This window comes from Hylobates moloch, unplaced genomic scaffold (assembly GCF_009828535.3).
Source record: "Hylobates moloch isolate HMO894 unplaced genomic scaffold, HMol_V3 SCAFFOLD_16, whole genome shotgun sequence".
Lineage (NCBI taxonomy): Eukaryota > Metazoa > Chordata > Mammalia > Primates > Hylobatidae > Hylobates > Hylobates moloch.
The window spans coordinates 41,225,273-41,245,712 of NW_026652291.1; the positions used below are offsets into that span (position 1 = coordinate 41,225,273).

Below are 20,440 nucleotides of genomic sequence, written 5' to 3' on the forward strand. Positions count from 1 at the left end.
CAGAGAGTTGCCTCTTGAAATTTAAAAAAAAAAAAAAAAAATTGGCCAGGCATAGTGGCTCATACCAATAATCCCAGCAGTTTGGGAGGCCGAGGCAAGAGGATCACTCGAGTCCAGGAGTTCAAGACTAGCCTGTGCAACATAGCAACACCCCACTTCTAAAAAAAACTAGCCAGGTATGCTGGCACATTCTGTAGTCCCAGCTACTTGGGTGGCTGAGGTGGGAGGACCCCTTGAGCCCAGAAGGTTGAGGCTGCAGTGAGCTATGATCTCGCCACTGCACTCCAGCACAGTGAGACACTGTCTCAAAACCTCATACCTTCTAATGAAGGTAACTTTTCAGTGAGCAGCTAAAAAGTCAGGCAACACGCATCAGGCAAATGCAAAATATGTAAGGCAATAATTACTTTTTTTGTTTTTAATAGTTACTTAATTCAAAAGCCCTCTGTCTCCCCTCACAGATTTCTTTTAACCTACTTGGGAGCTGAGGACAACTGAACATAACTAATTAGCCTGTTATTGGTTACAGTTTTCCAGAGGGTTGACTGAGTGGTATTTTGGGTGACTGCAGCAAGAATATTACTTTTCCCTGTGGAGATCAGTGACCATTTCAAAATTATGAGCCTCACTGCTGTTGGGCTCTCCCCTTTGGTAAGAGGAGCTTCTTTTTTTTTTTTTTTTTTTTTTTGAGATGAAATTTTTGCTCTGTTGCCCAGGCTGGTGTGCAGTGGCACCATCTTGGCTCACTGCAACCTCCATCTCCCAGGTTCAAGCAATCCTCCTGCCTCAGCCTCCCAAGTAGCTGGGATTACAGGTGCCTGCCACCATACCAGGCTAATTTTTGTATTTTTAGTAGAGACTAGGTTTCACCATGTCAGCCAGGCTGGTCTTGAACTCTTGACCTCAGGTGATCCACCCGCCTCGGCCTCCCAAAGTGCTAGGATTACAGGAATGAGCCACAGCGCCAGGCCAAGGGGAGCTTCTTAATAACAACTAGAGAAACTCTAACTCACTTGGGGTATCAGCTGATGTGTAAGGATACGTAAGCCCCTTTTCTGGCCAAACTTCCTAAGGGAGAAAAAGCAACTCTCCTCAGTACCATGCCCACTGACAATGGTCTCACACTCTCATCTCCCTGGAACCTTCTCTCTTCCAACTGTTCTCTCAAAAGGATCAAAAATAGTGAAGTCCCTTCAAATTTCTAAAATGCTACTGGAAACACCCGTAACATTGCCTGTTTGGGCTTAGGAGTGAGGAGGGCTGACAATTCCATGGTAGTCATAACTACATCCACCTGGGTGTCCTCCCTTACCTCCTGTAACTTTTCAATCATTTCTTCAATACTAATGTCTGCTGTCTGTAGAACTTTGTTTTCCATCTGCACCAGCCAGGCACACAACTCTTTATTTTTTTCATTGAATACAACCCATGTATTGAGTCTGTCTTCAATCTCCTGTTTACGTATAGCCACCTGCAAATGAAAATACATTTGGCAGCTGAGTATAGCCAGGAAGGAAAGCACTCCCTTCTCTCCCTCAAAAAAACTGAGTTTCATTCATTCAAATCAGTAGCTCTCTACACTCAACCTTGTCTGGTTTCGCCTCTTCTAAACCTAGGGTTTAGCATCAACAGAAGTTCCTTACACCTGTGATAAATGCCATAAAAAATAACAAAATAAATACTGTACCTGAAATGTAGCTGATTGGAAAGATGGTTTTACCCAATACTCGTGTGTTACTATCCGGTTATATTAAAAATTAGAAACAGGAAATGCTAGATGAAGATATAATCCAAATCCTTGCCCTTTTAACAACAAATCAAATCCTTATACCAACATAAGGACAATGTCCTGTTTAACTTAGAAACTATTAATCCATATAGAATGTAAATCAAACATTTATAATGCAAATGGACCAGGAAAACTACAGCCGTTTAAACGTCCTTAGTGTTACACTTCAAAACAAAGCAAAACCAAAAACAACGTATATCACTCATTTAGCCCACTTTCCCATTATGCACTGGATTTTGGATGGAAACCATGAAAGTATCATCAACAGCTGGTCTGCAGCAAGCAGGCTGACCCCAAAATACCCAATACCCCATTATGCACAAGTAACCCCTAAACTGACATCAGCTAACGGTCCTCCTCCTTAAAGGTTTAAATTTCACTAAATATAAATTTAAATAATGCAAATCAGCCTAACTAGCTGTACAAAAGTATTCCCAGGTTTTAAGAATCTTCAGAATCTTAGAGTTAAAAGGGGTGGCTAAGAGTTCTTTTGGTAAAGTTTTGACACCCCACTATATGGACCAGGAAACCAAGGTTGAATTCTCTGAGATTTTCCTGCTGTGTATAAAGAAACCTCTGCTCTTTTCGGAGGAGAAAATACTGAATGCTTATATATCCTAGCCAGCCAAACGTGTTAAAAAGGCTTGAAAAACTATCCTAGAAAAACAAGTGTTGTGTTTCCATTCCTCGGGGCATCTGTTTATCTTTTAAAAATCCTGGCATTTTGCACATTGTCATTCTGATTGATTTCATAATAGCAACAATTAGGAACATCTGGGCCCCAGTCTTCCTGTCTACCTTAACTTTCAGAACACTTTTCATATATTCTAAACATTTTCTTTTGTATAAAAATTGAAAAGTTCTAAAAGAACATTTAAAATTAGGGTACATTGTGAATATTAAATACTAAAATCAAGGAGAACGTGTCTGAATTTCAACTTTTTAAATACATCTCTTAATTCACAAAAATGAGATTAAGGAATTTATTTTCGTTGGAATTCTATGTTCTTAAAACAAAGATCTTTAAGACTATTTGAACCCCTTAATTCAATCCTGATCCTGTCACAAGCCTATACCGTGTAATACTCTATTAATACAATCCCATTCTTAATAAGCTGAAGTGATCCATTGAGACAACATAGCAGTTGATCATTTCTCTTAGAGGATTTTAGAAACCAGCTACTTGAAATAAACATCAGGTTCTTGCGAATGCAGAGTACTCATATGAAATGCTCCCATGCCTGGTGGGCATGAAGTAAGACTCCTGCTGTTAGGCCCAGAAGAGACTCCCTAGTAAAGGACCTCTTCACTGGGTCCTGCTTCTGATACACTGGTTAGGACTTGCCACCTACACAAGGCAGAGAGCAGTCTACACATCTGATCAGAATTGCAATTTCTGTCTCCACTTAAAGTGACTTTTTAAAAAAGCTCATTAAAAGCGTGCAAAGTTCTAGCATTTAGCGCTGGAGAAACAAAAGGGTCAAATCTGTTAAACCATGTTGCTGCCTTCTAAAGGAGCAGTGGCCGGGCCAGGGGTCCCACTGAAAAGGGCCTCCGGTTCAATGAAATTAAGCTCCTTTCTACTTTGTCTGGCCTTCAGAGACATTTCAATCCACTCCCAAACAGCCTTGCCCTGCAGTGAGCTGACTTACCCTTAAGCAGAGGTCCTCCCATTGTCTGTGCAAATGCTCTATTTGCTCCTTCAAAACCATCACGTCTTCCACGAGAACGTGCCGGGTTAAGTCCGCCTTCATAGTTTGAAGTTCTTTCAAGTTCTGAGTCCAGCTAGCCAAAGACTGTTCTAGTTCCTGCATTTAATCACAAGAAGGGGGTAAAAAGCCTTCAACTCAAGCGGCTGTTGTTTCCAAACTTGTAGGCTAATCCTTTGATTAGACTCTGGGGGAGGGGAGGCCAGGAGAGGGGGAGGGACCTTCTGAATGGGAAACAGCCCAAAGCGAGCGCCTGCAGTTGTGGTTGGCCAGTTCTCCACCACCTTCTTCTCAAAGGAAAACTCTTTTCTACCTTTATTTTCATTTCCTCAGGTAGCTGTGATTTTGATAGAATTTATTCTATTTTAAAGTCACATAGGTCTTTATTTAGAGGAAAGTGTATTTGGAGTCTAATAATCTTTACACACACACACACACGCACACACACAATTTTTAATCCTGAAACTACATTTCAGATAAAGTGTGATTTTCCATTAAAAAAAATCCTAAGAAATGCATCGCTGCTATTGTGGCAATCACGTAACAGCAACGACTTCTGTTCACAGGGAATTATTTTTGGTTAACTTTTGAAAATAATAAGTAAGTATAACGGAAGAAAAAAATAAACTTTTCTAATAATTGGCAAAGATTAGTTAGCAGATAATTTTCTGGCCATGGAAACATCTATCTTTTAAAATGCAGCATTGGCTGGGCTCAGTGGCTCACGCCTGTAATTTCAGCACTTTGGAAGCCCGAGGTGGATGGATCACCTGAGGTCAGAAGTTCAAGACCAGCCTGGCCAACATGATGAAACCCCGTCTCTACTAAAAATACAAAAATTAGCTGGGTGCGGTGGCATGCGCCTGTAATCCTCGCTATTCGGGAGGCTGAGGCAGGAGAATTGCTTGAACCCAGGAGGCAGAGGTTGCAGTGAGCCGAGATCACGCCACTGCATTCTAGCCTGGCTGACAGAGTGAGACTCCATCTCAAAATAAATAAATAAATAAATAAATAAAAGAGAAGCATCTGTCAAATTGAAACCTTTTGAAATCTAGGATTTACTCAAGAGATTTACTTTCACAGCAGGGAAGGTAAAAGGAAACAACCAAAACACTCAAGAGTCCACCAGGTTTTTATTGTGCTTACAATTGTTCATGACTTGGCACATTTTAAGGGTCTTCAGTCCTATCTGTCAACTGAAATCTGAAGTAAGATACTACGACTTTTTAATTTTTATTATTTTTTTAAGAGACAGGGTCTCACCCTGTTGCCCAGGCTAGAGTACAGTGGCACGATCATGGCTTACTGCAGCCTCGACTGACCTCTTGGGCTCAAATGATCTTCATGCTTCAGCCTCCAGAGTAGCTGAGACTACAGACACGCACCACCACACCTGGCTAATTTTTACATTTTTTTTGTAGAGATGGAGGTCTCACCATTTTGTCCAGGCTGGTCTCAAACTCCCCAGCTCAAGTGATCCTCTTGCCTCAGCCCCCTGAAGTGCGGGGATGACAAGGGCGAGCCACCATGCCCTGCTGATACTATGCCTAAAATCAGGGATAAGTTTGAAGGGCCCTAACGATATGTTAATTCTGATTGATTTTCAGAGTTCTAAAAGCTACACTGGCATGATTTCATAACTTACCAACAAGAATTTATGTTTAATAAAATGGCCCAGAGAATTCTTTTTAAAGGTTGCATGAAGATTGAGGAATTAACACCTTTCTCAGAAGATAAATCATTAGATATTTAACATTTTTATTACCTACTTTTGGTCTCACAATTGGTTCCAGTAAAGTAGATGACAGCAGATTCCACAGTGGAACACTTTGGAAAGCTACATAACATAAAGGGGGCCACCTGCCAGCCGAGGTGTACCACTTACTGACTTGAAATTGGAGATCTGGAAACCGCTGAGCTTCAGACAGAGTTTCCCAGTCAGGTGGCAGGAAGCTCAGCCTGTCCAGGGCCCTGCTCAGAGGTGCTGGCTCAGCCGCCAAGTTATGCCCAGCCAGGTTTTAATCAGTTTGGTTTGAATACTTATAATATTGACAATCGGAAAGTGTACAGTCACCGGATAAGGTTGAGACTCCTGTTTTACTCTCATTGCCCTGCCCTTTTCCCCTCTAACACTCACCATGTTCGTACACACACACACACTCCTATGCATAGTGTGGCTATCTGGTGAACAGGTCTCTCTGGCAGACTGGACCATTAGCTCCACACATGGCAGGGACCATGACAACACTGCTCACTGATTCAGTGCCCAGAACCTGCCATGCTGCTGCTGCACAGCAAGTTTTCAGATACCAGAATGTATGGCTGAAAGGAAAGCAATTTGGCAGTATGTCTTGAGAGCTTTAAAATGTTCATAAAGACTAAATGAAAAAAGCAGGGAGTGAAACAATATATAGAATGAGGTCTCTTGTGGAAGTTTACTATAGCTGACGATCAGTTTGTATAAAAATGTCAACAATCATGCCTGTCTTTAAATTAAATTGCCCCAGACTTGCAACCAAACTGCAAAGAGAAATCAGATAAGTTTCCACCATCTTCATTCAACCAGATAAATTATCTATACCACAAGAATACCTGAAAATTTCCAATTTTTTATGTAACACGGGATGTAAAATTTCAAGTTGTTTGGCTGCAAAAAGCGGTGTGTTGCACAGGATCTGACTGGACTCTGCAGTATCAGGACAGCATTTAAGCCTTGCCTGTGGACTCAATTACCAGCGGAACTGTCAAGTCCCATTTCTCTGTACTACCATTTGGGTAAAGGAGGACCAAAAAAGAATGGGTATATAAATAAATTTTGGCCTGCATATGCATACTCTATCTTTGGAAGAATATACAACAAACTTGTAACATTGCTTGCTTCTGTGGAGAGGAACTGATAAGAGAAAAAATTATCACATATACCTTTTGCACCTTCTGAATTTTGAGCCATGTGACTATATTACTTATACAAAAATTATTTAAAAACCAAATTATTCCAAGGACTCAATCTTTGGACAAGTGTTATGAAACACAGATGTCCATTGTAGCAATTTTCATAATAGTGAAGTTAGAATATATATAAAACATATATGTAAGGAAATTATTCCATTCCTCAACTTGGCTGTAGTGGGAATATAATTTTTCTTTTTTATCTTTTATCTTTTTCTTTTTGCAGCTGTGCTTAGAAGGGACTATAATTTTATGAGGAGGAAAGTCAAGCTCAAATTGGTCAAGTGGCTAGGGTATTTCCCCCAGGTGAATCAGGGATGAAACACACTGACCTGGACAAGCTTTGGGTTACTTGGGATCTTTTCAGAATATGGTCACGAGTTGAATGAACTCAATGCTTTTTGCCTTTCCCTGATTCTTTCCACTGATAAATAGGATGCTGAGACTGTGAAAGCTGAAAAGATCCCACTGGAAACTGAGAAGTGTGATACTTGAGAAAAATTATGGCTGCTTATTACATTTCACGTTCTGCACAGGTTTCTAGACCTTATGGAAGGAAACTGTGTTTCAGCTGAGAGCATGACTCCAAATTATTTCCGTTGTTACCAAAGTCGCTTTAAACCTAATGAGGTAGGGATGATAAAAACTTTGAAAATTACGCATAGAAATCTTGTTAACCTAATAAAGCCACTGACTGACACGTCACCAGCAAATATCACATTTAACAGTGAAATGTTAGAATCATTTTCTTCTAAAATCAAGAATGGAAGACTCAGCTATTAATACTTCTGCTTAACAATGTTCTGAAGGTATTGACCCGTGAGGGAAAAATAGGAAAAAAAAAAGTATATTAAAAAGAAGAAACAAAAATAACCTTGTCATTATTGACAGATGATGATGGTCTCATAGACACCCAAAAAAATACATAAACGAATTATTGGAATTAACATAAGAGTTTAACAAGATGGTTAAACATAAATATGCAAAGACCAATTGCATTTCTAGGCATCAGCAATAATCTGTTAGGAAATATAATTAGAAAAAGGCAGTATTTTCAATAGCTTCAAAAATAATTGCACCAAGAAATAAATCTAACAAAAGATATATCTTTTGTGATTAAGAAAATTATAACAAGAATAAGCGGGGTGTGGTGGCTCAGGCCTGTAATCCCAGCACTTTGGGAGGCCAAATCAGGTGGATCACCTGAGGTTGGGAGTTAGAGACCAGCCTGGCCAACATGGTGAAATCCCGTCTCTACTAAAAATACAAAAATTAGCTGGGCGTGGTGGCGGGTGCCTATAATCCCAGCTACTTGGGAGGCTGAGGCAGGGGAATCCCTTGAACAGGGAGGCAGAGGTTTCAGTGAGCCAAGATCGTGCCACTGCACACCAGCCTGAGTGACAAGAACGAAGCTCCATCTCAAAAAAAAAAAAAATTATAAACCATTAGTGAAAACAACTAAATAATACGACCAAAGGGAAATATATACCACAGTCATGAGCATGAGGAGGAATACTAAAAAAAATTATCCAAGTTAATCTATAAATTCAATGCAATTCAATTAAAACTCTTATCAGAACTTTTCATGGTTTAACAAGCTGCTCCTCAAAGTTACGGAAGATCAAAGACCCAGGGACATCCAAAGTAATGTGAGAGAACAAGGTGTGGGTACACATCACACCTGAAATAAAGATGTGTTACGATAAAGTGCAGTAATTAAGACAGTTTGATATTAAAGCTGAGATACACAGACCAATGGAACAGAGAACTGAGAAACAAATCCTGAGTTTATGGAAATTTGATATTTGACATTAGACAATAAATAGGCACCAAGACAACTGGCTAGCCATACGAATAAAATTAGAAAATGGATCTCTGTCTTAAAACGTATGCAAAAATCAATTCCTCAATGAATAAAGATGTGAATGTGAAAACCAAAAACCAAAAACTTTTTGAAGAGAATGTAGGAAGGTATTTTATGACTTTAGTATGAAGATTTCGCAAAGGAAGTGGAAAATACAAATCATATAGGAAAATACTGACAAATACATCCACGTTAACAAATATCTTTTGTTCAGCCAGCAATACCAAGGAAAATGTAGAAAAACAGGCTCTCGGATGGGAAAAGACATTTGCAATGTATATACTCAGTAGAAGAGGAATATTTAGAATAAATAAGCAGCTCCTTCAACTCAATAAGAAAAAGATAAATAGCCCAATGGAAAAAAATCAGTAAAAGGCACAAATAGGCAATTCACAAAAGGGCAAATATGAAAAAAATGTGCAACTGACTAATAAACTATGAAGAGATACTATCTCACAGCTGCTGGATTAGCAAAAGTTTAAAAAAATCTGACAATACCAAGTGACTACAGAAGGGATATATAAATTGTTGTATATTCTTATAATGCATACTACACAGCAGTGAGAATGAATGTGCATTAGGTACCAACATCTATGACTCCAAATCATAATGAGGGAAAAAAGTTACACTGTAGGCCAGGTGCTGTGGCTCACTTTGGGAGGCCGAGGCAGGCGGATCGCTTGAGGCCCCAGGAATTCAAGACCAGCCTGGCCAACATGGCGAAACTCCATCTCTACTAAAAATAAAAAAAATTAGCCAGGCCTGATGGCACACGCCTGTAATCCCAGCTACTTGGGAGGCTGAGGCACGAGAATTGCTGGAACCTGAATGGTGGAGGTTACAGTGAGCCGAGATTGCTCCACTGTATTCCAGCCTGGGTGACAGAAGGAGACTCTGTCTTAAAAAAAGAAAAAAAAATTACATTATATATAATACTGCTTATATAAAGTTTTAAAATTTATGTATTTTGTTTACTTTTTAGAGACAGTCTTACTCTGTCATCTAGGGTGGAACATAGTGGTACATTCATGAGTCACTGTATCCTCGACCTACTAGGCTCAAAGGATCCTCCCACCTCAGCCTCCCCAGCGGCTGGGATCACAGGCAAGTGCCACCACACCCAGCTAATTAAAAAAAATTTTTTTTTTTTTTTACATATGGGGGTCTCACTTGCTTGCTCAGGCTACTTTCAAACTGCTGGACTCAAGGGATCCTCCCGCTGCAGCCTCCCAAAGTGCTGGGATTATAGTTGTGAGCCACCATGCCTAGCCATATAACGTTTAAAAATAGAAAGCAATTCTACATCTCATTGACAGCAGGCTGGGCGCCTGTAATTCTAGCACTTTGGGAGGCCAAGGCAGGAGGATTGCTTGAGCCCAGGAGTTTGAGACCAGTCTGGGCAACATGGCAAAACCCGTCTCTACAAAAAATACAAAAATTAGCCGGGCATGGTGGCGCATGCCTGTAGTCCGGGCTACTCAGGAGGCTGAGGTGGGAGGATTGCTTGAGCTTGGGAAGTTGGAGGTTGTAGTGAGCTGTGATTGTGCCATTGCACTCTAGCCTGGAAGACAGAGCCAGACCCTGTCTCTCAAAAACAAACAAACAAACAACACTGACACCTACAAACACGTGTATTAAAATTATTAGGACATGTGTAAGAATGATGAACACCAAATCCAGGGTTACTGACACCTCTAAGGAGAAGTTAGATCATACAGGACACTTGAACTGTGCGTATACTTTTTAATTTTTTAGCTGAGTGATGGTGTCATGGCAGTTTGTCATATTATTTGTTATGCCTTTTAGCACGTTAAGACATTTTTACAACAAAGAAAAAAGATGTAGGGAGAAAGACACTAATTTCTGGCCCAACTTGAAGTATGAGACTATTCATTTCTTCCCAATTTTTTCAATTTGATCCCTGAAAGTCATTGAAGGAAGAAAAAAATTAAAAGACCATTCCAACAGTCTCTCAATGTGTTTTAAACATCAAAGCTGCAGACAGAAAAGAGATGCAGGGAGTTGCTGACCTGGGAATTTTCCTGGCCCCTATTCCTATCCATAAGTTTGCCTTGTCTCCAGCAAAGGCCTAAAATATCCAGGAAGTTTTGCTAGTGTGGTATTCATTAGGAAGAATATACAGTTTGGACAGTTTTATAAAAATGTTATACTGGAGCAAACCCCAACCTACTGGCTTTCACAAATGAATTCTTTAGTCATATTTTACTCTTGTTTCAAAGAAAAGGACATTTGATAAGGGAACAGCTTTTACAGGAATCTCAGAGGCCACATCTTATATTACAGAGAAGGAGCAGACAGAAAGAGGACCTGAAGGAGAAAACCCCTAAGATCCTAAGAAGTGAGTTTTTGCAAAAGTCTTTCTCGTCTTCAAAGAACAGTAATTGTAAAAAGCATCAATTCTAATTCCTGAAGAGACCAGCATGTTATGTTAGACAGATCGGGAAAATATTTTCTGATTGAAAATGAAAACTCAGTTTCAACACAGAAAGAGGCAAAGAAGCACTTCAAAGTACTCAGAAAACAGCTAAGTGATTATCTTGGCCACTTGTTTGGATTTCAATACCTTAATCAGCTCTTTTTCGTTATGGAGGTCCTCGTGAAGCTCTGGAAGAGGATCTTCACTTTGTGCCTTTAAAACTTGCAGCCTGCTTTTCAACTCCTTGATTTTCTTTTCACACTGGTCCCAGGTCTATTTGAAAACAAGATTAAAACTGGTAAGTATTTTGCTCTTTAGAATGAATTGTAGAAATAGAACAGCTCATTCAATCCACATAATCTTTCTATTAAGTTTGTTTTTATAAATCACACAGACACCCAGTTCCTTGTCTTGAGCAGACTATGGTCTCCAAAAGCAGAAGGAACACCAATATGACTCGAGGCTCCTTGCAGCTTTACCTGTGGCTCATTTCAACCACCAGGCTAGCGTTTGCTTGAAAATAGTTCTTCCGGGCGGGGCATGGTGGCTCAAGCCTGTAATCCCAGCACTTTGGGAGGCTGAGGCGGTTGGATCACCTGAGGTCAGGAGTTTGAGATCAGCCTGGCCAACATGGCGCAACTCCGTCTCTACTAAAAACACAAAAATTAGCTGGGTGTGGTGGCATGTACCTGTAATTCCAGCTACTTGGGAGGCTGAGACAGGAGAATTGCTTGAACCTGGGAGGCGGAGGCTGCAGTGACCCGAGATTGCGCCACTGCACTCCAGCCTGGGTGACAGAGCGAGACTCCATCTTAAAATAAATAAATAAATAAAAATAAAAAAGTTCCTCCCCAGTCCCTCTCATCTAACCAATGTGATTTCTACTTTAATTTTGGAAAAGTTCCCACCTAAAAGGCTACTGTATGGATTAATTGTTAGCATTGACAGTCTTTGGTATATGCTATGATAGCACCGCAGAACACAAGCACTCAGCCACCTTCCTTGTCTTCTTTTCCACCGTCACCCCTCTCCTCTGCTGGCTGTCTTCTCCTTTCTCCAGCCTGGCTTTAGTGACCTTTTCACATTCAACCTTCACTTTCCATTTCTCACCACTGTGCTGACTACCACCTTCTGCTTAAACCACTTTCCTGTTTACAAGGAATTTTCAACTTTATTAACTCATAGTAATTATAATAACCTTAGGAGATAGACAGGGAAAGTATTATCATATTTAAAACAAGTATTATCATATTTAAAATGTGAAAACTAAGGCTCAGAGAAAAATGACTAGCCCGTGGATCTGGGGTTAAAAGCCAAGTCAAGGGTCAACCATCTCTTTTCTTCAAATTTTAATTGTTGAACAAAATAGGTGCTTGCATTTTCAACTATAGGGTATTTATATTTGATTCATTAGGATAAACTTCTTTTCCTGAAGTTACTAAAACTATACAAACCTACAATGAAACACTATTCTTTTTTTTTTTTTTTTTGAGACAGAGTCTCGCTCTGTCGCCCAGGCTGGAGTGCAGTGGCGCAATCTCGGCTCACTGCAAGCTCCGCCTCCCGAGTTCACGCCATTCTCCTGCCTCAGCCTCCCGAGTAGCTGGGACTACAGGTGCCCGCCACCACGCCTGGCTAATTTTTTTTGTATTTTTAGTAGAGATGGGGTTTCACCATGTTGGCCAGGATGGTCTTGATCTCCTGACCTTGTGATCCGCCCGCCTCGGCCTCCCAAAGTGCTGGGATTACAGGTATGAACCACCATGCCCGGCCAAAACACTATTCTTCAGTACAGCTGATACCTAAACATACTTGGGTTGGCCTCAGTCTATGGTAACCCCTCACTGAAGGGAGGCCACTTGTCTAGCAATATTAACTATCTGGAACTCAACTCAAAAGAAAGCAAAGGAGAAGCAAAACCATGAGTTCTTCAAACTGTTATTTGCAATTATCATTATGCTTTACAAACATGGCAGATGCTTAACAAATGTTTGCTAGTTAATGAATTCCATATAGTCCATATACCAAATAAAATTCAGATACTTTATTCACAGGAGAAATTCTCAAGCCCTAACTCAGCATGTATTTACTCTTAATTCAGAAAAATATGTCTGATAAGTTTGGTTATCTAGTTTTGGCACACCCGACAGACTAGAGAGAGTGGGCTATAAGAAGTAAGTGAGCTTGGAGAAAGAAAAATAGATAGCTTGACATTAAGAGGAGAGAAAGAAAAATGATAAAAACCATATCAGAACTCAAAGAGCACAGTAGTTCAGGGAGGGCCATAGGTTCAAAGCAATTCAGAGGCCTTGAGAACAACTTGGTATCTTAGCATAACAAAACAATAACAATTTTCCTAACAGTGACTCAAAATATAACACTGTAGTTCTTAAAGCTATAATCATACATTATTCGGAAAATTCACTTATATGGAAAAGTGCATTCTCTGATGACAGCAGAAAAATGAAGTGTTTCTGTCTGTTCCATACATGGAACATTAGTTTTATGTATTGAACTTTCATTGAATATGTTTCCTGTTTCATAAAAATAAGTATCTTAATAGAATCTCAAGTGTTTAAATACTAAACATTGAGCTCTTGCAATGCTGTATCATCATTTCACATTAAGTAACTTGCATGACTTATGGATTACAGCTTGAGTTGGAAACTCATGATACTATAGCTTCCTAAAACCATTTCCATTTTCACACCACAAATGAAAATCTATGTACTGAATTTAAATATCATGAATGGAGAAGTAAGTGGTGAGTTTACCTCTACAGTGCTCTGGAACTGCTTAATCATCTCTGCCAGCTGGGGCTCCGTGTCTTTCCAGCTGTCCTGAAGTTGACTGATTCTCCTACCCACAGACTCTTTAGTTTTCAGGTCAGTTGTGAGCAGTAACTTTTCTCCAGCTTCTAAGGTTAGGGCATAGGTAGTTCGCCACCTTTGAAAATGAATTTCTTTATTCTAAGAAAAAAAAGAAAAGTAATTTGCTTAGGTTTCTGATGTGTTCAAAATGTGATTGTGTGTGTCTGTGTATATTTCCTTCAGAGCTTTTCTTAAGAGTTAAACTAGATATAAATTAGACAAATTGGGTCAGAATGTACATACACACACACAGCAAAAGCTAATGTTTTACACTGAGTAGATAAGCATACTACTAAGTGAGGTGTTCTTAAAATAATTTCCAAAGATTGGTGAGATAAGATTCTCAGTGTAATGATTAGCAGCACAGAGAAATAAAAAAATACACATCATAGAATAATAACCTGCAAGGTAAATGGATCCAAGAGTATTAAGAAAGTGGAGTAACAGACCTGAAATCAAGTAACAGACCTTACATTACGCTAAACAAATATAAAAGAATGCAAGAAAGGGTAAAATACAAAAAATACACATTTCTTAAGCTTTTTATGGGCACATAAACATGTACATCAATGTGTGCCCCAAAGGGGCAGCTTTAAAAAATTTCATCCGAATATCATGTAGGCTTTCTGAAAATTAAAAACAATTTTTTTTAGGCCTGGAGTGATGGCTCATGCCTGTAATCCCAGCACTTTGGGAGGCCAAGACAGGCAGATCAGTTGAGCTCAGGAGTTTGAGACCAGCCTGGCCAACATGGAGAAACCCTGACTCTACTAAAAATACAAAAATTAGCCAGGCATGGTGGTGGATGCCTGTAATTCCAGCTACTTGGGAGGCTGAGTCACAAGAATCACTTTAACCTGGGAGGCAGAAGTTGCAGTGAGCCAAGATCACGCCACTGCACTCCAGCCTGGGTGACAGTGAGGCTTTGTCTCAAAAAAATAAAAATTAAAAAAAAATCAAAAACAAAATTTTTAAGAGACAAGGTCTTATTTATTTTTATTTTCTTCTATTTTTTAGTGGCGGTGTTACAGCTCCGTGACTGCTCCTGCAGCGCAGGACCACTCCGTAGGCAGTGTGTGGAGAGTAGTGAAGGTCCTGTTTTTTAAGAGCTGTGCCACCACACCTGGCTACATGGGCTTTCTTTAAAGAGATTGAAACTAGGTATTTATAACACAAAAATAAAGTAAAAACTTTAAAATTGATCCATACTCCCAAAGGCATTTGGTTTTAGAGGAAAAATTAAATAGTTTTTGTCTGTTCTAAATATGTTTTCCTGGCTGGGCATTCTGGTGAATGCCTGTGGTCCCAGCTACTCGAGGGGCCGAGGTAGCCTCACCAGAAGTTTGAGGTTACAGTGAGCTTTGATCACGCCACTGCACTCCAGCCTGGGAGACAGAGTGAGTACCTATCTCTAAAAAAAATAAGTAAATAAATAATACATAAATCTTATTTCCTTCACCTTGAAATTTCTTGAAGGAGACAGAGTGTGGGCATTTTCCAAAATGAGAGCTGATAAACATCAACAGAGCATCACTAATTTACGAAGGCATTTGTGAGAAGCCTGAAGATCACCCATACCCAAAGGAGGAAAGCCAAATGCACCCTCAGGAGCAGCACACAAGTAAGAGAAACAGCAACTGGACCACAGGCACTCAACGTGCGTCTCTCCAACCTATTGTGCTGCGCAAATGAGCCACTCGAAGAAGACCTGCTCCTCCCTTAGTCTTCCCTAACTTGGTCAACAGCACACTATTCACCAAGATGCTTGAGCTTCAACCCAGAGTCATCCTTCATCTAGCTTTTCCTTTACCAGACTCACAAACCAACACTCCAAAATCGGTGTTTTGACACGCTGAACTGAAGAAGTCTCAGGGTCTCTCTGCCCTCCCACACTGTGTCTCCTACAGAAGCTGAAGTCCTTTATCTGCCTAAGACCCGGACTCACCAAGGAGAATGATTGTTTTTTCTTTCCCTCCCTGTTACCTCATTATCTTATTGCAGAAAAGAAGACCCAGATGTAACCACACCCAAATAGGCTCTTTCAAGATGACTGCCTCCAACAATCACTGAAATTCCAAAGGTAACCTTTTTTTTTTTTTTTTTTTGAGACAGGTCTTGCTCTGTTACCCAGGCTAGAGTGCACTGGTGCGACCATGGCTTGTCGCAGCCTCAACCTCCTGGGCTCAAGTGTGATCCTCCCGCCTCAGCCTCCTGAGCAGCTGGGAGTACAGGTGTGCACCATCACACCTGGCTAAATTTTGAATGTTTTTGTAGAGACAGGGGTCTCACTATGTTGTCCAGGCTGGTCTCAAACTGGGCTCAAGGGATCCTCCCACCTCGGCCTCCCAAAGTGTTGGGATTACAGCCAATTCTCATCAAACTGTGGCACCTCTGTCCCCTCCTCTCAAACTCATGTGGACACACATGATAGCCTTCATTATTAGAGTGTGGCAGAAGCGATATATGTGACTTCTGAGGCTGGGTTTATAAGGCAATACAGCTTGTTCTCGGGATAAGAATCTTTGAAGCCACTGGGGTACCATACAAGAAGTCTGGCCACTAGAAGCCCTCGCGTGGCAAGACCACAGAGAATGATGCCCAAGGAGAGGAGCTCCACTGTCCCAGCTCCTTGCTGCTCCAGTTGTTCCAGCCTAAGCATCAGTCATGTGAGTGAGCTTCAGATGACGCCAGCCCCAGCCACCATCTGACTGCAACTGCCCGAGAGACCCCAAGCAGGAACCACCAACTCCTGACAACCCCAAGAATGATGAGACAGAATGATGAGAGTCATTATGCAGCGATAGGTAAGTGAGATGTTAGGATTCCTACTTTTCCTTTAGCTCCCCTACAATCAGGAACAGCCAGAGTGATCTTTAAAAAATATGGGGCTGGGCACAGTGGCTCATACCTGTAATCCCAGCACTTTGGGAGGCTGAGGTGGGTGGATCACCTGAGGTCAGGAGTTCGAGACCAGCCTGGCCAACAGGGTGAAACCTTGTCTCTACTAAAAATACAAAAATTAGCTGGGCATGCTGGCGGGCGCCTGTAATCCCAGCTACTTGGGAGGCTGAGACACGAGAATCGCTTCAACATGGGAGGCAGAGGTTGCAGTGAGTCAAGATCGCACCACTGCACTCCAGCCTGGGTGACAGAGTGAGACTCCGTCTCAAAAAAAAAAAAAGAAAAAGAAACAAATAGTGTCATATTGCCCTCTCCCTCAGCTGAAATGCTTCAAAGCCTCCCTGGTTCCAGCCAGACCAGGTAATTCAGCTACCACACCCAGCCTGCAAAACACTCCTCCCTACCCGCCTTTCTAGTTCACCTCCTGCCACTGCTGCCTTGCCAGCTCTGCATCAGTCACACTGGGCTTTTTGCCGTTCCTCTGCTGTGCTGAGCTTGTTCTCATCTTGGGAACTTGGAGTAAGCCTCTCCTTCGGTTTGAAAGGCTCTTTCCTCAGATCTTGCATGGCTGGCTCCTTCTCATCATTCAGTCCCAGGTTAAATGTCACATGGCCAGAGACAACCCAATCTACAGGAGCCACACATCCCCATCTCTGCTGGCCCTGTTTTAATGATCTATGTAAGTCTTATTAAAATCTGATACTTTACTACTTATTAATTTATCTGATTAATTATTCTGGTTTACTTACTACTTCGTCTGCCCTTATGAGAGCGAAGGTCTTCTCCCATCCACAGAATACACCCAGCACTTAGGACAGTGATTGGCACAGAGAAGGTACTCAATTAATATGCGATGATTGCATAATGAGTGAGGGCTGTACAGGATTTCAGGAGGGTGGTGTTTGTTGAGAGGCTTCTTTAAGGTGGAGAGTAGCTCTACAGCTCCATGGGACACGCCAACCACCTACGCTAATCCTGTGCTCATCAAACAAGTCTCTTTTGGAAAGCTTTGTTGCCTGAATGAATTTGCCCCTTTATTTTTATTTTTTAAAATTAGTTTTTAAAATTTCTGCGAGTGCATGAGGTTTTTAAATATAGGCATGCAATGTCAAATAAGTACATCATGGAGAATGGGGTTTCCATCCCCTCAAGCATTTATCTTTTGAGTTACAAATAATTCAATTACATTCCTTATTTAAAAATATACAATTAAATTATTATTGACTATAGTCACCCTACTGTGCTATCAAATAGTAGGTCTTATTCATTCTATTTTATTTTTACCCATTGAATTTGCCCTTCAAGAGTAAACAATACCATCACTGTACATTACTATACTAATGGTCAATTTATACATTAGTCATTGGCTTAAGAATCTGGGTGGTTTGAGTCTGTTGCCCTAAACTTCCCTCACTTTATTCACCCATCTCCACTCCATGCCTCCTCTCATGGCCCAAGAGAACCCTAGTATTTCTGAATGAATGGGTAATACTGGGTTTCCAACCCCACGATGCTAGGGATCAGGCTGTGGGGTGTGGTGACTGCACCTTGCTGGCCTCACACTGCAGAGAGCCCACTTGGATCACATCATCATCAAAAACATTAAACCAAAGGTGAATGAACATCTTGCAAATAATGATCACCCTGTGGTTCTCACACTGCTACGATGCATACACTACCTTCAGCTCATGGATCAGACTTCTGGTTTGGTAGAGACTGAAGCACTCCTGGCCCTTCACTGCAGATAGCGGGTGGCTGGTGTCAGTGAGGAAGCGAAACAAGTTCTCCACAGCAGTAGTGAAATCCTGCCACTGCCTCACCAGCCCATCAATGTCACCCTTCCTCTGCCGAACACCCTGGACAGCATTCTGCCACCGATCTGTCAGCTTTGAGAATTCTGAAATAAATTCTGGTCTGGGGAAAAACAAATGGTTATAGAATCCAGACATCAACATGTAGAAAAAATAACTATCAGTGGGTAATAGCAGCTCAGATTCAGCTTTTATAAGTACAATTTACATGAAAAAAATCCCAACCTTCTAAAAACCTGAGTGCTATTCAATTTAAACATGATTAAAACTTTGGGAAGGGCAGCATGCAGACTGAGTTTAGCAGAAGGTATCTGCACGTAACCTGGTATTTTGCCAGCATGCATAACCATTCCCTTAAACAAACTGAAGCTGTTTTAATATACATTATGCCAAATGTGGAAAGGAAAACTAGAAACTGGATCAATGGGAAACAGATGAATAGGCAGGTACTTTGTAACACTATGGATTACTTGAGTGTACTTTACATAATTTTAGCAATAAAGAGCATGCTTTATTGCAGCTACTCAACAATTCTTTTCTGGATAAATAATATCCTTCACATGAGAAATAAGGCCTCTTGTTTATTATGGGAAAGTCATGTTTTTCTGTACAGATCAAACAGAAATTAGCTTATCATCCTGGAACTGGCTTGCATTTACTGCTTCAGAACTAGGCAGAAAAGGGCTTTACATTTCTTAGTTATGCTGAAAGAAGATTCAGAGGTGTATGGGTGGTGATGTGGAAGAAAAATCATACCCATTAGGACATTTAGAGAAGTATTTAAATGGCCAGGCCATGTCCAGGCTGTCTGCCATGTGTACAGCTGCATGAGCAGACTCACTCAGCATTAGCAGACTGGCCAAAGGGGCTCTGTTCAGCCTGACTGGCACTGCCCAGTGACCCTAAGCCCACATATGTAGCATGGAGAGAAAGCCCTTCTTTCAGACTTACAGGATTTAGCTGCCTACTGGGAACACTAGGAATAATAATTTTTTAGAAATTATTTTTTAAGTAGCAAAACATCATGAGGATGATGGTAGAGAAGGAAACAAAGTACGGAAGAATCATTTGGGGGCACAAACTTGGTTAATTATACTTGAGAAGTGGGCAATTCCCAAAGCTTCTGGGCTGCTAACCCCATCCACCTACCATACGGAAAAGGTGTCTGTCACAGATGTTTTTATGGTCACCCAGCAAGATCTAGTCCCACTACATAGTTAGAAGCCTGGTCCTATGGTGATCTGTCAACCAACAGGGCACACGGCACCAACATGGTCAAGGTTCACATGGCGGAAAGCCTGCCCCGACTGAATGCATTACCTTCCATCCGCCCACAACCTTCATGAGCCCCAGACAGCTCACCTGTTCTCTATTTCTGTTGTGTCCAGGAGTTGTAAGGACTGGGTGACATAGGAATCAGCAATTGTCTGGTTTATAGAAACTTCAGCTTCTAACATCTGCATATGAGTCCAAGCAGAAAATATCAGCTAGTAAAATTCATTTTATGAATCTCGGAACCTACATTTCCTATTAAAATCTAAGCTTATAAAGGATATGAGGGATAATTAATTTTCATAGTATTCAAACCTACTGCAAAAAATGTTCAACTATCATATCAACATCACCTACGAATATATTCTTAAAAGCAAACAGGTCTAATAATAATTACATCTAATACCCATTTGTTGGGCATTTATGATTTGGTAGGCACTGTGTAAAACATGCATTGTCTCATTTATTTCTCAGCCTTAGGATTTAAGCACTATTATTACATCCATTTGAAGAGGAAGAAACTAAGGTATAAAGAGGTTCAGTAACTTATTCAAGGCCACTCAGCTTTTTGGTAGGGGTGATTTCATTTTAATTGGATGATCTTAATGTAGCAATGTAGACTTCAATCAGTTACATTAAAAAGTTGCAGTGAACTAATTCTGAACACTTTTGAAATGTGTCCTTTGTAATTCCAGCACTTTGGGAGGCTGAGACAGGCGGATCACTTGAGGTCAGAAATTCGAGACCAGCCTGGCCAACATGGTGAACCCCATCTCTATTAAAAATACAAAAATTAGCCAGGTGCAATGGCATGTGCCTGTAGTCCAAGCTACTTGGA

The 20,440-nt window shown here is 40.8% G+C and overlaps 1 protein-coding gene across 6 annotated transcripts in view; it reads right to left on the reverse strand.

Moving 5' to 3' along the window:
* Window positions 1-20,440, reverse strand: part of SYNE2 (spectrin repeat containing nuclear envelope protein 2) — a 379,604-nt gene that overhangs the window by 37,277 nt on the left and 321,887 nt on the right. For 5 of the 6 annotated variants that reach the window (XM_032134991.2, XM_032134990.2, XM_032134988.2 and 2 more), the window contains exons 93-98: window positions 19,693-19,787; window positions 18,199-18,433; window positions 13,523-13,717; window positions 10,896-11,021; window positions 3,442-3,597; window positions 1,313-1,471 (exon numbers count right to left, since the gene is read on the reverse strand). In XM_032134991.2, the coding sequence (XP_031990882.1) occupies window positions 1,313-1,471; window positions 3,442-3,597; window positions 10,896-11,021; window positions 13,523-13,717; window positions 18,199-18,433; window positions 19,693-19,787 (966 nt within the window). Of the gene's footprint in view, window positions 1-1,312; window positions 1,472-3,441; window positions 3,598-10,895; window positions 11,022-11,437; window positions 11,541-13,522; window positions 13,718-18,198; window positions 18,434-19,692; window positions 19,788-20,440 lie in introns of those variants that run through there. The other variant, XM_058429961.1, reaches the window with a different exon arrangement.